This window comes from Martes martes (genome assembly GCF_963455335.1).
Source record: "Martes martes genome assembly, chromosome: 6".
NCBI lineage: Eukaryota > Metazoa > Chordata > Mammalia > Carnivora > Mustelidae > Martes > Martes martes.
In genome coordinates, this window is record NC_137893.1 from 9,995,894 (window position 1) to 10,012,527 (window position 16,634).

The 16,634-nt window shown below is 44.1% G+C and overlaps 1 protein-coding gene across 2 annotated transcripts in view; it reads right to left on the reverse strand.

The window, feature by feature from the left end:
* The window catches only part of ZDHHC14 (zDHHC palmitoyltransferase 14), a 264,670-nt gene extending 248,601 nt beyond the window's left edge, over positions 1-16,069 (reverse strand). For both annotated transcript variants that reach the window (XM_080806722.1, XM_080806721.1), the window contains exon 1: positions 15,774-16,069. In XM_080806722.1, coding sequence (XP_080662848.1) covers positions 15,774-16,018 — 245 coding nt within the window. In that variant the 5' untranslated portion in view covers positions 16,019-16,069. The remainder of the gene's footprint in view (positions 1-15,773) is intronic.
* Between the last annotated feature and the right edge of the window lie 565 nt (positions 16,070-16,634).

The window sequence follows — 16,634 nt, forward strand, 5'->3', positions numbered from 1 at the left end:
GGTCACTGGAGGGGAAGTGGGGCGGGGGGCTGGGGTAACTGGGTGATGGGCATGAAGGAGGGCAAGTGATGTGATGAGCGCTGGGTGTTACATGCAACTGATAAATTATTGAACACTACATCTGAAACTAATGATGTACTATATGTTGGCTAAAAGAATTTTTTAAAAGATTTTATCTTTTTATTTGACAGAGAGAGAGATCACAAGTAGGCAGAGAGGCAGGCAGAGAGAGGGGGGAAATCAGGCTCCCCACTAAGCAGAGAGCCCGATGTGGAGCTCGATCCCAGGACCCTGGGATCATGACCTGAGCCGAAGGCAGAGGCTTAACCCACTGAGCCACCCAGGCACCCCTTGGCTAAATGAATTTAAATTTAAAAAAATCTTCTTCAGACAACAAAGATCTATCTCACACCGAGAAGAAAATTTAGTGAAAGGTCAGGTTCAGCCTGAATCCCAGCTTTGCCTTCCCCTTCCTCCACCCAAATGTGGGCTGGTTCGGCAGGCCCTAAGGCCCTAAGACGCAGACCCAGAAGGGACAGAGCCGGGGTCAGGGAGGGACTGCCGCTCCAGCTTCACACTGTGTCCACTCCCAGCAGCACATCCCCGCCCTGGACGCCTCGGGTCCCTGCACTTGAGGCTCTGTTCTGTGGCCCTCCGGAGCTGGAGAGTTGCCTGACACCTTCAGGTCACTGGGGCCGCCTCGATCCCATCTGTGGCCTGCCCGGCTGGATTCCCTCTCCCCGCCACAAACTGTCACTGCCTACGGTGGATGCTGTCATTGGCCATGCAAATTACCCCCCCGCCTCCACCCCACTGTCTGTTCTTTTAGGACAGAAGCATTTGTTCCCCCAGCCAGCTGCTGGAATCCTGGCAAACATCCAATTCCAGCCAAGCCCCTCTCAGCAGGCCATCTGTAACCAGAGAAAGACACCCGGCCCAAGGTCCTGCCCCTTCTGGGGGACCCATGTCCAACTTTTCGAATCTACAGAACTGTAGATCAGATAATGAACGTGTGTGATTTTAAGTCACGAAGTATGTGGCAATCCCTTATGGCAGCAAGAGAAAACTTATCCAGAGGAAAGAAAGAAAGAGGAGACAGGAGAACAATTCTGTATATGTCTACACTTTAAATCTCTCTATTATGCATGATCAGGGCTTGCATTCAGGAAAGCTTGAGATCTTCCTCGAAAACACCAACTAGGGTTAGCTCTGGGTGATCAGACCAAGCCCAAAAGCCCACATCCTCTTTAGATTTGAGAATATTAAGCTCATGTTCTAGAGAAAAAACCCACCATTTCTTGTATCATTATAACCATCCACAGCTAAGAGGAAGGAATGAATGGGACCCTTCATTGGTTGTCACTTCAACTTTTAAATAAAAAATAGAACGCTAATAGTTTTCTAGCTCAGTAAAGGCATATAGCTTAAAAATAATACTTCTCGGGGCGCCTGGGTGGCTCAGTGGTTTGGGCCTCTGCCTTCTCATGATCTCAGGGTCCTGGGATCGAGCCCCGCATCCGGCTCTCGGCTCGGCGGGGGGCCTGCTTCCCCCGCCAACCCCGCCTGCCTCTCTGCCTAGCTCTGATTTCTCTCTGTCAAATAAATAAAATCTTAAAAAAATAATAATAATAATACTTCTCACCTTTCTTTTTTTGTTGTGAGCCAGAGAAGAAATAATTCCTGTACACAATCTTACTCAGCGTTAATCCTGATTAAAGAATAATTTAATGACAAAGAGTAGGCTTCTCTAACTTTCAGTATCTCTTTACCTATACAAGACGAGACCATTCTTTTTGGAACACCTGGACGGCTCAGTTGGTTGAGCATCACTCTTGATTTTGGCTCAGGTCATGATCTCCTGGGTCCTGAGCTCAAGCCCCAGGTCACGCTCCCTGCTCCGCGCTCAGCAGGGAGTCAGCTTGAAGATTCTCTCCTTCTGCCCTCCCCTGTGCACGCGCTCTCTCTCAAATAAATGAATGCATCTTTAAAAATGAATAAATGAAAATAAAAGCCAAGACCGTACCTTTTGAAATATATGCATAAAACATGCATAAAGCTAATGGAATAGAAACAGAAACACAAACTCGCACATCTCCTAAATAGAGTTGTAAGCACCACTTGCATTTACATAGGGAGTAGGGACCATTCTGGCATTTGATTTGCATGGATTGCTATCTTACAGAGGAGCAGGAAAATTTATCTGAGTTAGTAAGTGTAAGAGCCAAGCAAAGGATTTTTCTCCCTGATCAGAAAGACAAATAAGCTATATATAGCTGCAGAATTTAACTTGACTTTGGCTTATATGTCCACAATGTTCTTATCTGTCATCAAGAATGTGTGTATGGGAAATTCATGGCATTAAAGGACCCCAAAATAGTACCATTCGAGATGATAAAGTGCATCAATTATGCAAATCTGAGGCCTGCAAGAAAGATCAGCTCACTTGGAGTCACTAGCCGTCTAGCTGCCCACTTCCGGGGAAGCATAGCTCAGCAGACCCAAAGTAACCACAGGCTGTTACCAGAAAGGCCTCAGTGGGTCCAAGGTATGGCAGATCAGTAAGCCAGATTCCTGGTCTCAGTATCCCAGGAAGAATGAGCATCCTAGCACAGTGCACTATTGAAGAGGCATCCCTACTTGGGTCACGTTTCCACATTCAACCCTTTCCAGAATCAAGACAGGTGACTCTACACAGAGATCTCAAAGAATACAGAGATTGTCATTTAGCTTAATAGCTGTGAGAGAAATAGAAAGGTCTTGAACAATTGATTTCAACAGTTCCATGTGGATTTACTTTTCCATGCAACGGGAGTGTGAGTCTATCACTATAAACGTAACAAACATAGCACGGAAGAAAATTCGAGAAAGAAGGCTGGGACTGTGGTCCAGGCATGGGCTGGTGAGGACCTACACCACTGAACTCAAACTACTTTACCAACACAAACACCTCTCCCAAGGGAGACCCAGGGTTTGGCACAATTGTGGATGCATTATTGAACAGCAACTCCTTTCTCTCCTACTCAAGGACACGTTGGAATGGAAGCAGTGACTGAGGAAAGCTAACCTTGATGTTACCAGAAAAAAATGTTCTTCCTTCTCAAGCGACAGCACTATAACTTTATATTAGTGGCACATTCATTGCTGCATACTCTAGAGCAGTCTAAACACTTCCTTTGAGAGTTTCCGATAGTTAAGTTTTCCAGTGTAATAAACCTCCCCAAAACGTAGTGGCTTAAAACAACAACATTGTTCATTCACAAATCCTCACTGTGGAGAGAACATGGCGGGGATCGTTCATGTCTGCTCCATTGGCTTCCACTGGGGTGGCTCAAAGACCAGGGGAAGAGGGGGGACGGAATCTTATGAAGGCTCACTAGCTTGCATGTCTGGCTGCTGTGCCAGGAAAGACTCAAACAGCTGGGTGGGAAGAGCTGGGGGATCCATGGGCACCTCTCTATTGTCTAGACTCACTCCGTGTGGTCTCTGTACTACGGGGAGTCCCTATGCGATGTAGCTAGACTTCTCACATGGTAGCTCAGAGCTGTCAAGGTACATGTCCCAAGTGAGAGAGAGAGAGAACTCGTGCACTAGATGAAAGTTTCATCACGTGTCTAACCTAGTCTCAGAAATTACACAGCATCACTTCTGCCATGTTCTGTTCTTTAGAACGGAGTACTAAGGCAGACTCCTATTCAAAGGGTAAAGAATTATACTCCGTTTTTTAATGGAAAGAGAATTAAAGATGTTATGAATATGTTTGAAAACCACCACATCAGTATGGAAAGAGAAGACGAGTACAGCCCAAGAGACATTAAAGGAAAGGATCAGTAGAGGATGAAGGCCTCAAGTATGTGAGAAAAGGGGAAACTGCAGTGCTGGGGACCAGGGAGGGGTTCTCTTCACTCACAGTGGTGAATCCAGGAATAGCACGTGTGGGGCTCAATACCTTGCTCCCTGGGCCGCAGAGGACACCTGGGTAAGAGATCTCCACAGATAGGAGTAATTCACGACTAGAAGACAAGTGCTCTAAGCGAGGGAGAAAGAGAGCAAGAGATGAAAAGTCACCTTGGAAGAGGCAAGAGTGATCACCATGATGATTCAAACTTGCTCGAGAAAGGAAGAAAGGGAGAAGAGGAATGAGCAAAGTGAATTCAGGGCAAGCAGGAAACAAGATATAATACAGGAGAAAAAGAAAAAGAAAATGGTAAGCAGATGAACATCCTAGAAACTACAGGAAGTAGAAGTTTCACGTAAAGAGACAGTAGGGACACTTGGGTGGCTTGGTCAGTTAAGCACCTGCCTTCGGCTCAGGTCACGATCCCAGGGTCCTGGGATGGAGCCCCATGTCAGGCTCCCTGCTCAGCGGGGAACCTGGTTCTCCCTCTCCCTCTGCTGCTCCCCCTGCTTATGCTCTCTTGAGCATGCTCTCTCTCTCTGTCAAATAAATAAAATAAAATAAGATAAAATAAAATAAAATAAACTAAGAGAAAGGAAAAAAAACAAGAAAGAAGGATATCAGATTCTGTCAAGAAAGTAATCAGGAACACACATTTTGGGGACCCATTTTATTTTTACTATCTGTACAAGGGAGGCAATAATTTCTCATCTCAGCAAGTAGAACTGACACCTCTAATAGACTCCAGGGTTTTGTGTTAAAATAAGGTTTTTCTCTGTATTCTGGAGAAGTGCCTGCAAAGATACCAGACTTAGGGAGCTTAAATCCTTTCCCAAGTGAGTTAGACAGCCATTCCTCCACGGATAAGACTACCTCAAGGCAAACTACATACAGCCCCGGACGGCCATTGGCTACACCCTTCTCTATCAACCACCAGCCTTATCATAGTTGATGGCTTTCAACAGCAAGACCAGGTTCTCATGGACTTTGAGGTCAGCAATTTTAAAAATTTGAGGATGTCTGGAAATTACTGTATTCCTATTTTTAAAAATGGTGTGCTCTGTCCAAATGTGCTTAGAATATTCTAAAATGAAAAGGTCTCATTACAGTTGAAAGAAAGTCTACCTCAAAAATCTCTAGAGGGAGACAGGGAAGTCTATTCCAACGGTGTGTTGGCTCCCAGCTGTGAAGGGTCAAGGCGGTAGAGGCAAAAATAGGCCTAAATTAAGGATAGCACAGCTTCTACAGATTAGAAGAATGGAGTCAGGGGGAAAGGATACACACATAGAGACCTGTCACGTCTCTCTTCATTCTGGGACTGCTCATGTCAGAGGAAGAGATTTTCTCTCTCATGTAGAGGACCAGAGTCTGAAGAGTCTACAAGAGCTGAGGGCTGGCTGGTTCAATCATAAATCCCTTCTATGAGGACTTTCACCCAAAGCCAGTCACATGAGGAGAGGTCAGTAACAGAACCTTCGTTAGAAGTACCTGAGGGTTTGTATCTAAGCTAAGATGGGATCAGAGAAGAGACTCCACACTCAAAGTATTATAAGTGAGGGATAAAAAGTTAAGGTTTTTTTTAGTCAATGAAAAACTAGCATCAAATTAAATAGATGAAGATCTGTGATAAAGTATCTCACTTATGATAAGGACATATAGTTCCATAAACCTTGCTCTTAATTTATATAACTTCAATGATTAGATGATAGTTATGATTTATCTTTTGAAAACTAATTCACCATCATATAAAAGCATAACAGACTGAATCTCATGCTAAATACTGTTACCCAGGCCTAAGCATTTGAACCGAGATGTCATAGTCATTGCCAGGACACACTTAAATCAAAACCTATGAAGAGGCAGCCTTGCATATTCTACCCCTTAAAATGATAGTAAATGCCAAGAATCAGCAAGAAGTCCAGAAAAGAAAGATTAGAAATAGTATGAAGAATAAATTTAGTGTATTTATACAAACCAAATATTATAGCAATAAAAGTTAATTACATATATATTCAACAACATACATGGATCTGAGGAACACATTAAGTTAGAAAAATACAAGTTGAAAGTTGTAAGAGCAATCGCTCCCACTCTGACAATGAGAACAAGCCAGACTAACTACAAAGCAGTTTTTTAAAAAATATATCAGGGAGCTGAGGATGCAAAGAAGCTTAAATGTGTTGAGCCTTCCCAAGAGATAAAAGGCCAACAGCTCCTCTCATTCCTAGTGAAGTCTCAGGAAGAACAGGAATCCACCATATCCAGGAGTAAGGAGAAAACAGGCAAATTTTTAAGCAAGTTTAATGGCCATAACGGGTGGCTGCATGGATAAGAATACAAAGAGCCTATGCCACAGAGTAAGTCTGCACCACCAGCCAATCTGCACCACCAGCCAACTCTTTCCCACAGATCCTCACCAAAAAGACAGCAAGAATACACCAAAGGCTGGGGGTAGAGCAGGAGAGTTCAGAGGCAACTGCCCTGGGGGCTCTAAGACCTTCCCAAGGCTAAGGGAAGGGTCAGAGCATGCAAACTGAGAGAATCTCCCTAATGTGCTTCAGGTCTTCACCCTAGGCACTGCAGCAGCTCTCCAAAAGCTGAGGCCAGACATCTAGACCAAGAGAGATGGGCTGAGATCAAGAAGGCCAGGACAGGGATAAAAGCAAAGTCCCCAGTAACCCAAAATGCTAATGGACTGGCTCAGAAAACGTCCACAGTTGGGTAAGCTGGTGCTGGGCTATGAAGCATAAAGAAATCTTAAGAATTCAGATCCCAATTCCTGCTAAAGGGAAAGTCTCTGCCCTTGAAACATTTGAACTCAATGATGAAATGGATCTAACTAAAGCTTCAGAAAAGACCATACCCATCTCAATAACAGATTAAACTGACTCAGCACACACACCAGTGGCCTGATAAAAGGCACACCCTTTTAAATTGCTGCATCCTCTACAATTCTTTTACACATAATATCTGACATGCAATAAAAAATTATGAGACACACAAAGAAGGGAGAAAATACACCCCACAGGCAAGAGAAGAAATAGCCAAAAGGAGTAGACCCAAAGATGATACAGCTGTTGGAATCATTAGGCTGGGAGTTTAAAATAACTATGGGGCACCCGGATGGCTCAGTCGTTAAGTGTCTGCCTTCAGCTCAGGTCATGGTCCCGGGGTCCTGAGATCAAGCCCTGCATCAGGCTACCTGCTCAGCAGGAAGCCTGCTTCTCCCTCTCCCACTCCCCCTGCTTGTGTTCCCTCTCTCACTGTCTCTGTCAAATAAATAAATAAAATCTTTAAAAAATAATAAAATAATAAAATAAAATAACTACAGAAAATATGTTAAGGGATCCAGTAGAGAATATGGACATGAATGGATGGAGAATTTCAGAAGAATAGAAATTATTTTTTTAATTATATAAAAAACTATTTTTTAAATGTAGAAATGCTCAAAATTAAAAAAAAAAGATGTCACAGGTTTTTAAAAAAGATTTTATTTATTTATTCATGAGACACAGAGAGAGAGAGAGAGAGGCAGAGGGTGAAGCAGGCTTCCCAATGAGCATGGAGCCCGATGTGGGACTCAATCCCAGGACCCTGCCATCATGCCTTGAGCCGAAGGCAGAGGCTTAACCATCTAAGACACCCAGGTGCCTGACATCATAGATGTTTTAACACAGCAGAAGAAGCACTAAATATAAAGTCAGACCAAGAGGAATTATTCATATTGAAGCATACACACACACATACACACACATAGTGTATTTAAAAAATGGGACAAGAGACAGAGAAAAGAAGTAACTGAAGAAATAATGGATGAAAAATTTCTAAAACTGATGAAAGATATCAACCCACAGATCCCAGAAGTCTTAGCAAACCCTGAGTCATATAAGTAGAAAGAAAACTACACCTGGCCATGTCGTAGTTCAGCTGTTAAAAACAAAAGATAAAGAGAAAAATCAACTGGGAAAAAACTCACCCATCATATGCCACAGGGGAAAAATGCTAAAAAAAAAAAAAAAAAAAAAAAAAGATTAACTTCTCATCAGAAACGAGAACAGAAGACAATGGGCCAATATCCTATCCCGTGAAAATATCTTCTATCTTTTAAAAAATGAAGGCAACCATTTTCAGAAAAAGCAAAATCTAAAAGAACTTGTCACCAGCAGACCTGCATCAAGAAATGCTAAAAGTACTTTTGCCAAAGCAAAATGATAGAGATAGAAGAAATAAATAGTACTAGAAATAGTACATACGTAAATATAAATATAAAATCCCATTTAAAATTGTCTCTATTTTACACATGTATAAATGCATTATTTTAGCTTTTACATATGGGCATATGTTTTACTTTAAATTATCTTTGTTTCATATAGATATATGTATTTACGTTTCTCTTACATACTATTGACAGTTTTAAAGTAGTAACGTTACTGGGTTTATAGCACACACACTTTATAATATATGACAACAGAGTTACAAAGGGTGGGAGAAGTAAGTAGAATTATAATGTTTTAGTTTTTCTACATTATTTGTGAAATACAGTATTACTATTTGGAGGTAGACTATCACAGGGTAAAGATGCATATTCTGATCTCTTACATAACTACTAAAAAAATACAAAGAAATACAGTTTAAATATTTTTAAAAAGAATAAAATGGTATATTAAAAATATGCAGTTCATCTAAATGAAGGCTAGAAGGAGAAATGAGAAATAATAAATGTTAGATAAGCACAAAACAAATACCAAGATCATAAACTTAAACCTAACAGTAAAATTTAAATATGAACTGTTGTAGCCACATTAAATTTACTGAAATTGATAGTATTATAGCTGACTCTTGAACAAAACAGGGGTTGGATGCCAGCCCCACTCCACCCCCACTCCATCAGTTGAAAATTGGTGCATAACTTTCAACACCTTCAAAATTTTTAACTACTAATAGCCTACTGCTGACCAGCAGCCTTACAGATAACATAAACAGTACAAACACATATTTTGTATGTTACATGTATTACACACTGTATTCCCACAATAAAGTAAGCTAGAAAAAAGAAAATGTTATTAAGAAAACCATAAGGAGGGCGCCGGGGTGGCTCAGTCATTAAGCATTTGCCTTCGGCTCAGGTCATGATCCCAGAGTCCTGGGATCAAGTCCCACATCAGGCTCCCCGCTCTGCAGGAAAACTGCTTTTCCCTCTCCCACTGTCCCCTGCTTGTGTTCCCTGTGTTCCCTCTCTCGCTGTGTCTCTCTCTGTCAAATAAATAAAATCTTAAAAAAAAAAAAAGAAAGAAAGAAAGAAAGAAAGAGGGGAGCCTGGGTGGCTCAGTGGGTTAAGCCTCTGCCTTCGGCTCAGGTCATGATCTCAGGGTCCTGGGATTGAGCCTCACATTGGGCTCTCTGCTCAGTGGGGAGCCTGCTTCCCCCTCTCTCTCTCTCTGCCTGCTTCTCTGCCTACTTGTGATCTCTGTCTGTCAGATAAATAAATAAAATCTTAAAGAAAAAAAAGAAAGAAAACCATAAGGAAGAGCAAATACATTCACAGTACTGTACTATGAAAAAAATCCATACCCACACATCTCACACTTGTATTGTTCAAGGTTTAATGATACTGTGCTTACATGAGAGAATGTCTTCTTCTTAAGAATTAAATGCTGAAATTTTTGGATATAAAAGGACATGGTGTCTGCAATTTACTCTTTAACGGTCCAGACAGAGGGAGGGAAAGGGACAGAGATGGAGGGTGGGGTTGTTTGTTTTTGGGGTTTTTTGTATCTATAAAAGATTTCTTTTCTTTTTTATATATATTAGAAATTTTCCTTTATATTTTTTATATAGAAACAATCTATTGTTTGGGAATGCATACCTTAAGAGACCTAGAGGGAAAAGAGGCAAGGCATTAATAATGACTGAACACAGGTATTGGAGACCTCGGGGAGGGGCGGGGAGTTGGATCAGAGCTGAAACCCAGAGGGTGTGAGTAGACTCAAAGCCCTCATGTCCAGGTAGTTCCGGAGTTGAGTGGTAGCTCCACAGGCACTCTTTACAGTAGTTTATTTCCAAACTTGCATGTCTGGTACCCAGACTCTTCTGCATGAGTCTAATATTATGTTTGGTTGGGTTTTTTTTACATTTTTTAAAGGGCAGAAATTGAGGAGGTAGAAGGTCATCAGTTTATAAAAATTAGTATGATTTGGGACCAACTTTTATATTTACTAAAGAACTAAACAAAAGCATGAAGATGGTCCCCAGCCTTTACCTGAGCCAACTTTTTTTTATCAGATCCAAATTCCTGGATATAACTCATTAGAAGTATCTGTTGACTACCAGTGTTTTCCCTTTCCCAACAACCTCAGCTGCGAAGAAATGAACACACTTTGCTGAAACACTTAATTTAAATTCTCTTGCTAAGACAGAGCAACTCTGCAATGAATAAATTACATGCAACATTGCTCTGCAAAGGAAAAATCTTCAGGTTATGTAGATATGACCCATTAAATAATTGACCATCATTACCTATTACAGGCACGCACAGGCATCCTTTCTGTATAACTTGGTATCACTTCCCATTAGCTGAGAGTCAACAGAATCCTTAAGAGTTTTATTAAATAAATTCAAGTATCCAAAGTCAAGAACCCATAAAATGAGAAATTATTATTCCAGGTACTGGTGGTAGTTGGGTAACATTCTTATATATCACAGAGTACTTTATTTACTTAAAGCATTTAGCTAAAAAATAAAGAAAAACTTGAAAGAAGTCTTAGTTAGCCAAGTGAACAGCTCAACTCTGTCACTAGTTTCTAAGTAACTAAGAAAACCTTTTATTTCCTCTGCTTCAATTAGCACACTTGAAAGGGAATGAGACCTGATTCTAAAATCAGAAGAATTACATCTAATAATCAAAGCTTTTAAGGCAAATGTGCTCTAGAAGGCACTATTAATTATAAATTTTATTAATGTTGACAGCTTTTCAAGATGAAAAACTAAAGCACAAGGAAGTTATCTTTTCAGAGTGTTTCCATATTGCCTTTATTCCATAAACAACAAATATTCACAGAGAGCCTGCTATGTAACAGATACTATTTTAGGTACTGGAGCACAACGGTGAGCAGAGCAAAACTAACACATTCCCTAAGCTCATGAAATACACATATGTTGCTCTCGCACACAAATGAATGGGTTAGTGCCCTCAAGTCAAGAGGTCAATAATAAGGTTACTTGGTTAACAGGAAATGTTGAGGGTAACATCCTGATGGTCATCCACTATCATCTACCATTATGCCCTCGGTGTTCTATGACGCATGGCTTGGCCAGCATCTGGCCAGAAGACAGGACACTTCGCAGAGGTTTTCTGCGATGGTGGAAAACTTGATGCAGTTCTGAATAGGACAGTTGAGAAAACAGAGGGTCCTTCTAGGTTATAAGGGTAGCATCTTCTACTAAATAATAAAGGACTTCCAATCTATAGGGGAGAAATTATTATTAGAAATAGCACCTTTTTTATGTTTTATGTTTATGTTTATGTTATGTTTATGGGGCACAGGCCCTTGTTCCATCTTCAAAGCAAACATCACCCCAGTCCCACGGATGACCAATTAGTCATCAAGTATTTCCGAGGGGATTAGGCAAAGAAAGGAGGAGGAGGAGGTGGAAGATGAAGAAACAAAGGGAAGGAGGGAAGGAGAGAAAGGGAGGGAGAGGAGGAGAAGAAAACATATTAAAAAAAAAAAAACCAATGTACTTCTAGTGATGAGAAATTTAAGAAAGCATCCAGATTCCCAAGGGTTTCCGCCCCAGTCACACCTCTGAACTGTCTGTGACCACGGCATGGAACTGGGAGACCGTCAAGTCCACGATCAGGATGGGCTTCCCCTCACCTCACAGAGGCTCCTGGCCTCCTGCTTCATCTCCTTCTTGGATCGAAGACTATGACCAAGATGAGACCAAAGACTTTTTCTTTTCAAAATTTCACACCGAATCAAGGGCAGGCTGTAAGTATGTGTATGACAGAGAAGAACAGGCAGAAATTGATCAAGCTCATCGATCTTCTCAAATTGTGCTTCTGGAGATGTGAGAACGAGGACATCGCTGTGAGGCTCAGATGAACCAGGCCCTCAGTAACTGCAAGGAGCGGTGACAAGTGTGGACAGTGCTGTGAGCAGCTTCCTTCCATCTTGAATACGGCTAATGAAATGCTAGCACTCTCGAGCAGTACATATCAGTACATAGGCTGAACACAAGGTGCCCCAAAATACACAGCCCAGCCCTACTTGCAAACGAGCGGAGTCGCATCGCGTAGCTTCCAGTAGCTTTTTTTCCTGTCTTCATGGTGCTAAGATGGTAGGTCTGAAAATGGAAATGAAATCCAGCCCCAGCTTCTTGGAGGCCTTCTCAGTACTCGCACTCAGGTCTGGACAAGGGGAGGCGGGGGTCCCAGACCTCTCGACAGGACTCCCACTCCGAAGAGGCAAGAGTGAAGCCACGTCTCAGACTCATACAAAGGTCTTTATTTCAACTGTAAACTACGCAGTTCCGCATTTTTTCACAGCCCAGTGTGCTATCACTGTTATACAATTAATCCACTTACTCCCTCCTTCAAAGGCTCTCAGAAAAGGGAGTCCTGGGGAGGCTACTTCTAAGGTTTGTGCTAATGATATTTGCTATTTACTGAGTATTGACTATGTATGAGACACAGCACTAACTATACTTTTTAATCCAATCTTCGTAACACTTTAAGGCAGATATTATTAATCCCATTTAACAGACTGGGAAACCGAGGCTTAGAAAAGTCAAATTATTTGCCCAGGGTTGTACTTCTGGTTAGACTCTTGGGATCTGTCCTTCCAAAGTCTATACCTTTAAGCAACATTCTATGTTGGTTAAACATATATGGAGGGAGGGCAGCACTGTGGGGCAGAAAGGGCACTGGCTTTGCGGTCAGAAGCCCTGCCACCAGTTAGTGTGTGACCCTTGGTTATTTCACTGCTCTGTGCCTCTGTCACTTCACCTGCCACGAGGGAATAGTCATTTCCGCCCTGTCGTTTGCCCAGGGTCGGAGGCAGTATCAACACCTGTTGCTCTGCTCTAATAAGTACGTCCCTTTCTCCTGCACGAACTTCCTTGTCCTCTGTTCAAGGTTGGGACTGAGAGGAAGGGCAGGTGAAGAGTTGCAGGAAAAGGAGGTCCGAGGCTAAGCCCTGTGACTTCCTTCCTTTTGTACTTGCCTTTTGTTAACCGTATGGGGAAACATGGACTCTAATATTTGAACATGAATTCTACTAATATTAAAGTTATCTAGACATGAAATTAATCCAAGTAGGAAAACACATAGTATGTGCTCAATAAATAAGTAAAGAAAGGGCAGAAGGCAGGCAGGCAGTGAGCAGACAAAACTGGCATTTTCTATTGATCTCTTTAAGGCTGCTGGCATTTCATATCCTATGCATGCTTCTAATATAACTAATTGCTTCTCTGAGTCTATCAGATTAATTTGGCCGAAGTCATTTAATTTCACTTTGTCATTAGCAATGATAAAGAACTTAAAAGCAACACAGTGACAATATTCTTAGCCAAACCATTATATTCTATAGTTTGAACAGCCCTGTGATTTTTCCCAACTGAGGCATCAGGCCAGGACTGGCCTATTTTCTTGAAATTTCAAATTGCCTAATTGAAGCAACACTCACTGAGACCAAACACACACACACACACACACACACACACACACACACACACCCCTATCTAAAAATGCCAGCACATGTGTTTATTCCTACAGCCTGGTTAGCACAATGCCGATGCAGAGAAGGATCCCTAACAACCCACCAGTGAGGATTTTGGGGAACTCTTGGAAGAAACACACACAAAGCTTAAGAGGCACAAACGAATTTACGATGGTTTGCATGAAGGAGTATTTGAATAAAGAAAATAAAAGTAAGTACAACTAGAGGGGATCTCTAACCATCCAGTGGGGATCTGGGTGTACACAGAAAATGAAACATTCGTCATCCCGATGAAACACACCTGTGGCTGAAGCTCACAAAACGAACCCATTTTCCCCCACTCTTAAAATTGCTAAAGAGAGCAAAAATGCCAATACAGATCAGTTCAAAACTTTTTTAACATTAGGAACACAGTGAAGCCTATCTATCTAGAAGGCCACCTGTAATAAAAGCCACCATTAGAAGCATGGCATTTGTGTTCAGTCACATGGCACCATCACCCCAGGGCCTGAATCTATTATGACTCGGACCCCGGTCTGTAAGGACGAGTGGCTGCTTCTGGAAGGGGACAAGGGCAGCAACAAAGGAGGGAAAGAACGTTTCTCCTGCCATCGCCAAAGCCGTTTCACACCCTCCCTCTCCCATCCCCAAGGCCCCCAACAGGCTCCACCCCAGTTGCAAATGTGCCCCAAAGTTAAAGTTCTGGAAGAGACCTGGGAAATGTACCTAGTCAGAAAGGAAGGGGTTGCGTGTGAGGCCTGGGGGCATCGCGTGGCTTACCTCTCAGATCTCTCTCCTCACCTGCTCCAACTCAATCCTGTTCATCATAGCACAATGTCCGGATGCAAAATGTTTCCCCTCAGTGTCAGAGGGCTTTACAAGAAAGGTATTACACTGTCAAGAGATCATTCATTTCTGACTGACATGGCATTTGGAATACGAAACCCCAGGCACAAAATAAGAGCCTATTAAGACTTATCAGAGACAAAAGTAAATAAACACAAAGGTTTAATTAACCCTATGCAACAGAAGATGGAGACTGAATGGGTACCATGCCCCATAATAAGCAGGACATGGGACACCCAAAGAACCCCCAATAAATGTATTTTGGGGGAGGGGGAGTGTAGTGGGGGAGTAGCTACAACTTTGATTGGACATAGGGTACCAGCAATTACATAAGAAGCTGCATTGCAAATGTTGGCCCTAATAAAAGCAATTGAAATTGATTCTGGAATGTGGTTAAAGGACTTTATCTAACCTATTAATAAATAAGAAGATCTTTCATTAGTTGGCAGGAGGACAGTTGCTACTGGCCAACTTGATTTTCCTGAAAACGGTGAAGACTTGCGTGTGCTTTTCTTCAAATAAAAGCCCTAAACTCCCAAAGTACTGTTTCCGGAAACAGAAGTTACCATGCAGTGTCATACTTTTCCTGAACAGACTGAGAAAGTCTCCTCTCACCTGTTCCCCCCAACACTGGGGGAAGGGGGAGAAGAAAATGTGTATTTTCAACCTTTTTTAACTGAAACTTTTTTTAAAAAAGCAAAGAGTTTGGAAAGCTCATGGTAAACCAGAAATTGTTGATCAAGAGTAACCATCTAAGGAGAACGAAAAATGAAAATATCCTTCCAGGCTACGTCGGGTGGCCTACCCTTGGAACCCTGAAATAACCAAGATTCTTCACTCTTTAGCGAAGGTACCTAGAAGACTTAGTAAGTGAGATGAACAAGATGCCCTATGCTGGGGAGCAAGGAAGGAAGTCATTGCATGTACCCTGACTGCCTGAGGAATCAGCCTCATCCTCCCTTCGCACACAAGGCTACATCTGGGCTGGCCTGCGAGTCTCCAAACTCAGCAGAGACAGCACCAAGAATCAGTCACCTGCGAGGTGCCACCCAACCCTTGGGAGCAACGAGGCCGCACACCTTCCAAGCGTGCCCTCTCCCCTCTCCACTCCCAGAGCCCGACCCAGGGCTGCCTGATCTCTGGGGACCAAAGAGCAAACGGACCTCCCGAAGAAAAAGAGGGAGAGGTGGGTTTGCATTATATAACAATGTACAGCAAATAAGGCTTCTAGAAAACGAAAGTAGCGGAAGGAGGGGCAGGGGTCGCGGGAGGCGAGGGGAGCGGGGCGTCGCGGAGCTTCCGCGTCCACTTACTCGAAGGCGAAGAAGAGTCCGCTGGTGACCAGGATGAGGACGAGCGTCAGGTAGAAGACGCCCGTCTGCCGGGCCATCATGATCCTGCCGTTGCAGAAGAACTTGTTTCTTCCCGGGAAAACCTCCCATTTCCTCCGGGCCGCGATTTTCTTCTTCTTGTGGGGCGACTCCATGGGGGAGGAGCTGTGGGTGCTGATCTGACTGTACTCGCAGTCTTTCATGGGCCCGCCGCCGCCGGGAGGCATCCACGAGGGCAGCCGGCGGGGGGCGCACGCCCCCAGAAGCCCCCCGGCCGCGCGGGCCCCGCCGAGCCACGACCGCCGCCGGCCGCCCGGCCGCCCCCCGAGCCGCGGCGCCGCGGCCCCTACGCCGGCTCCCGGCTCGGCGACAACTTTGCCGAGGACACCCAGGTTAACCCTTGCGGGAGCCCAGCTGTCATAGCCGGGTCCCCCTCCGGGAGGGACGGTGCTCGCCTGCAGCCCGCGGCGGCGGTCCTCAGTCGCTTCCAGCCCGCGTACCGGGGCTCCGGGGCCCCGCGGGGCGCGAGGGGCCGCACGGCCGGTCTCCGGCTCGCCGCGCGCCCGCCCCCTCGCACCGCCGCTCGCTCGGCCCCGCCGCCCCCGGCCCGCCGGCGGCTCCTCGGCTCCGGCCGGTCGACCCCCGAGCGCTGCGCCCCGAGGGGACACGAGGCGGCGGCCCCGGCGCCGGCTTCCTCGGGAGCCACTTCGGCGCCGCGGCCAGGTTTATTCCAATCCTTCCTCCCGGCGGCGGATCCTCCCCAGGAGAGAGCGATGGAAACTGGGAGGCCGCTCGCGGCACCGGCAACCCCTCCCAGGGGTGGGTGGGGAAACCGAGCACGTT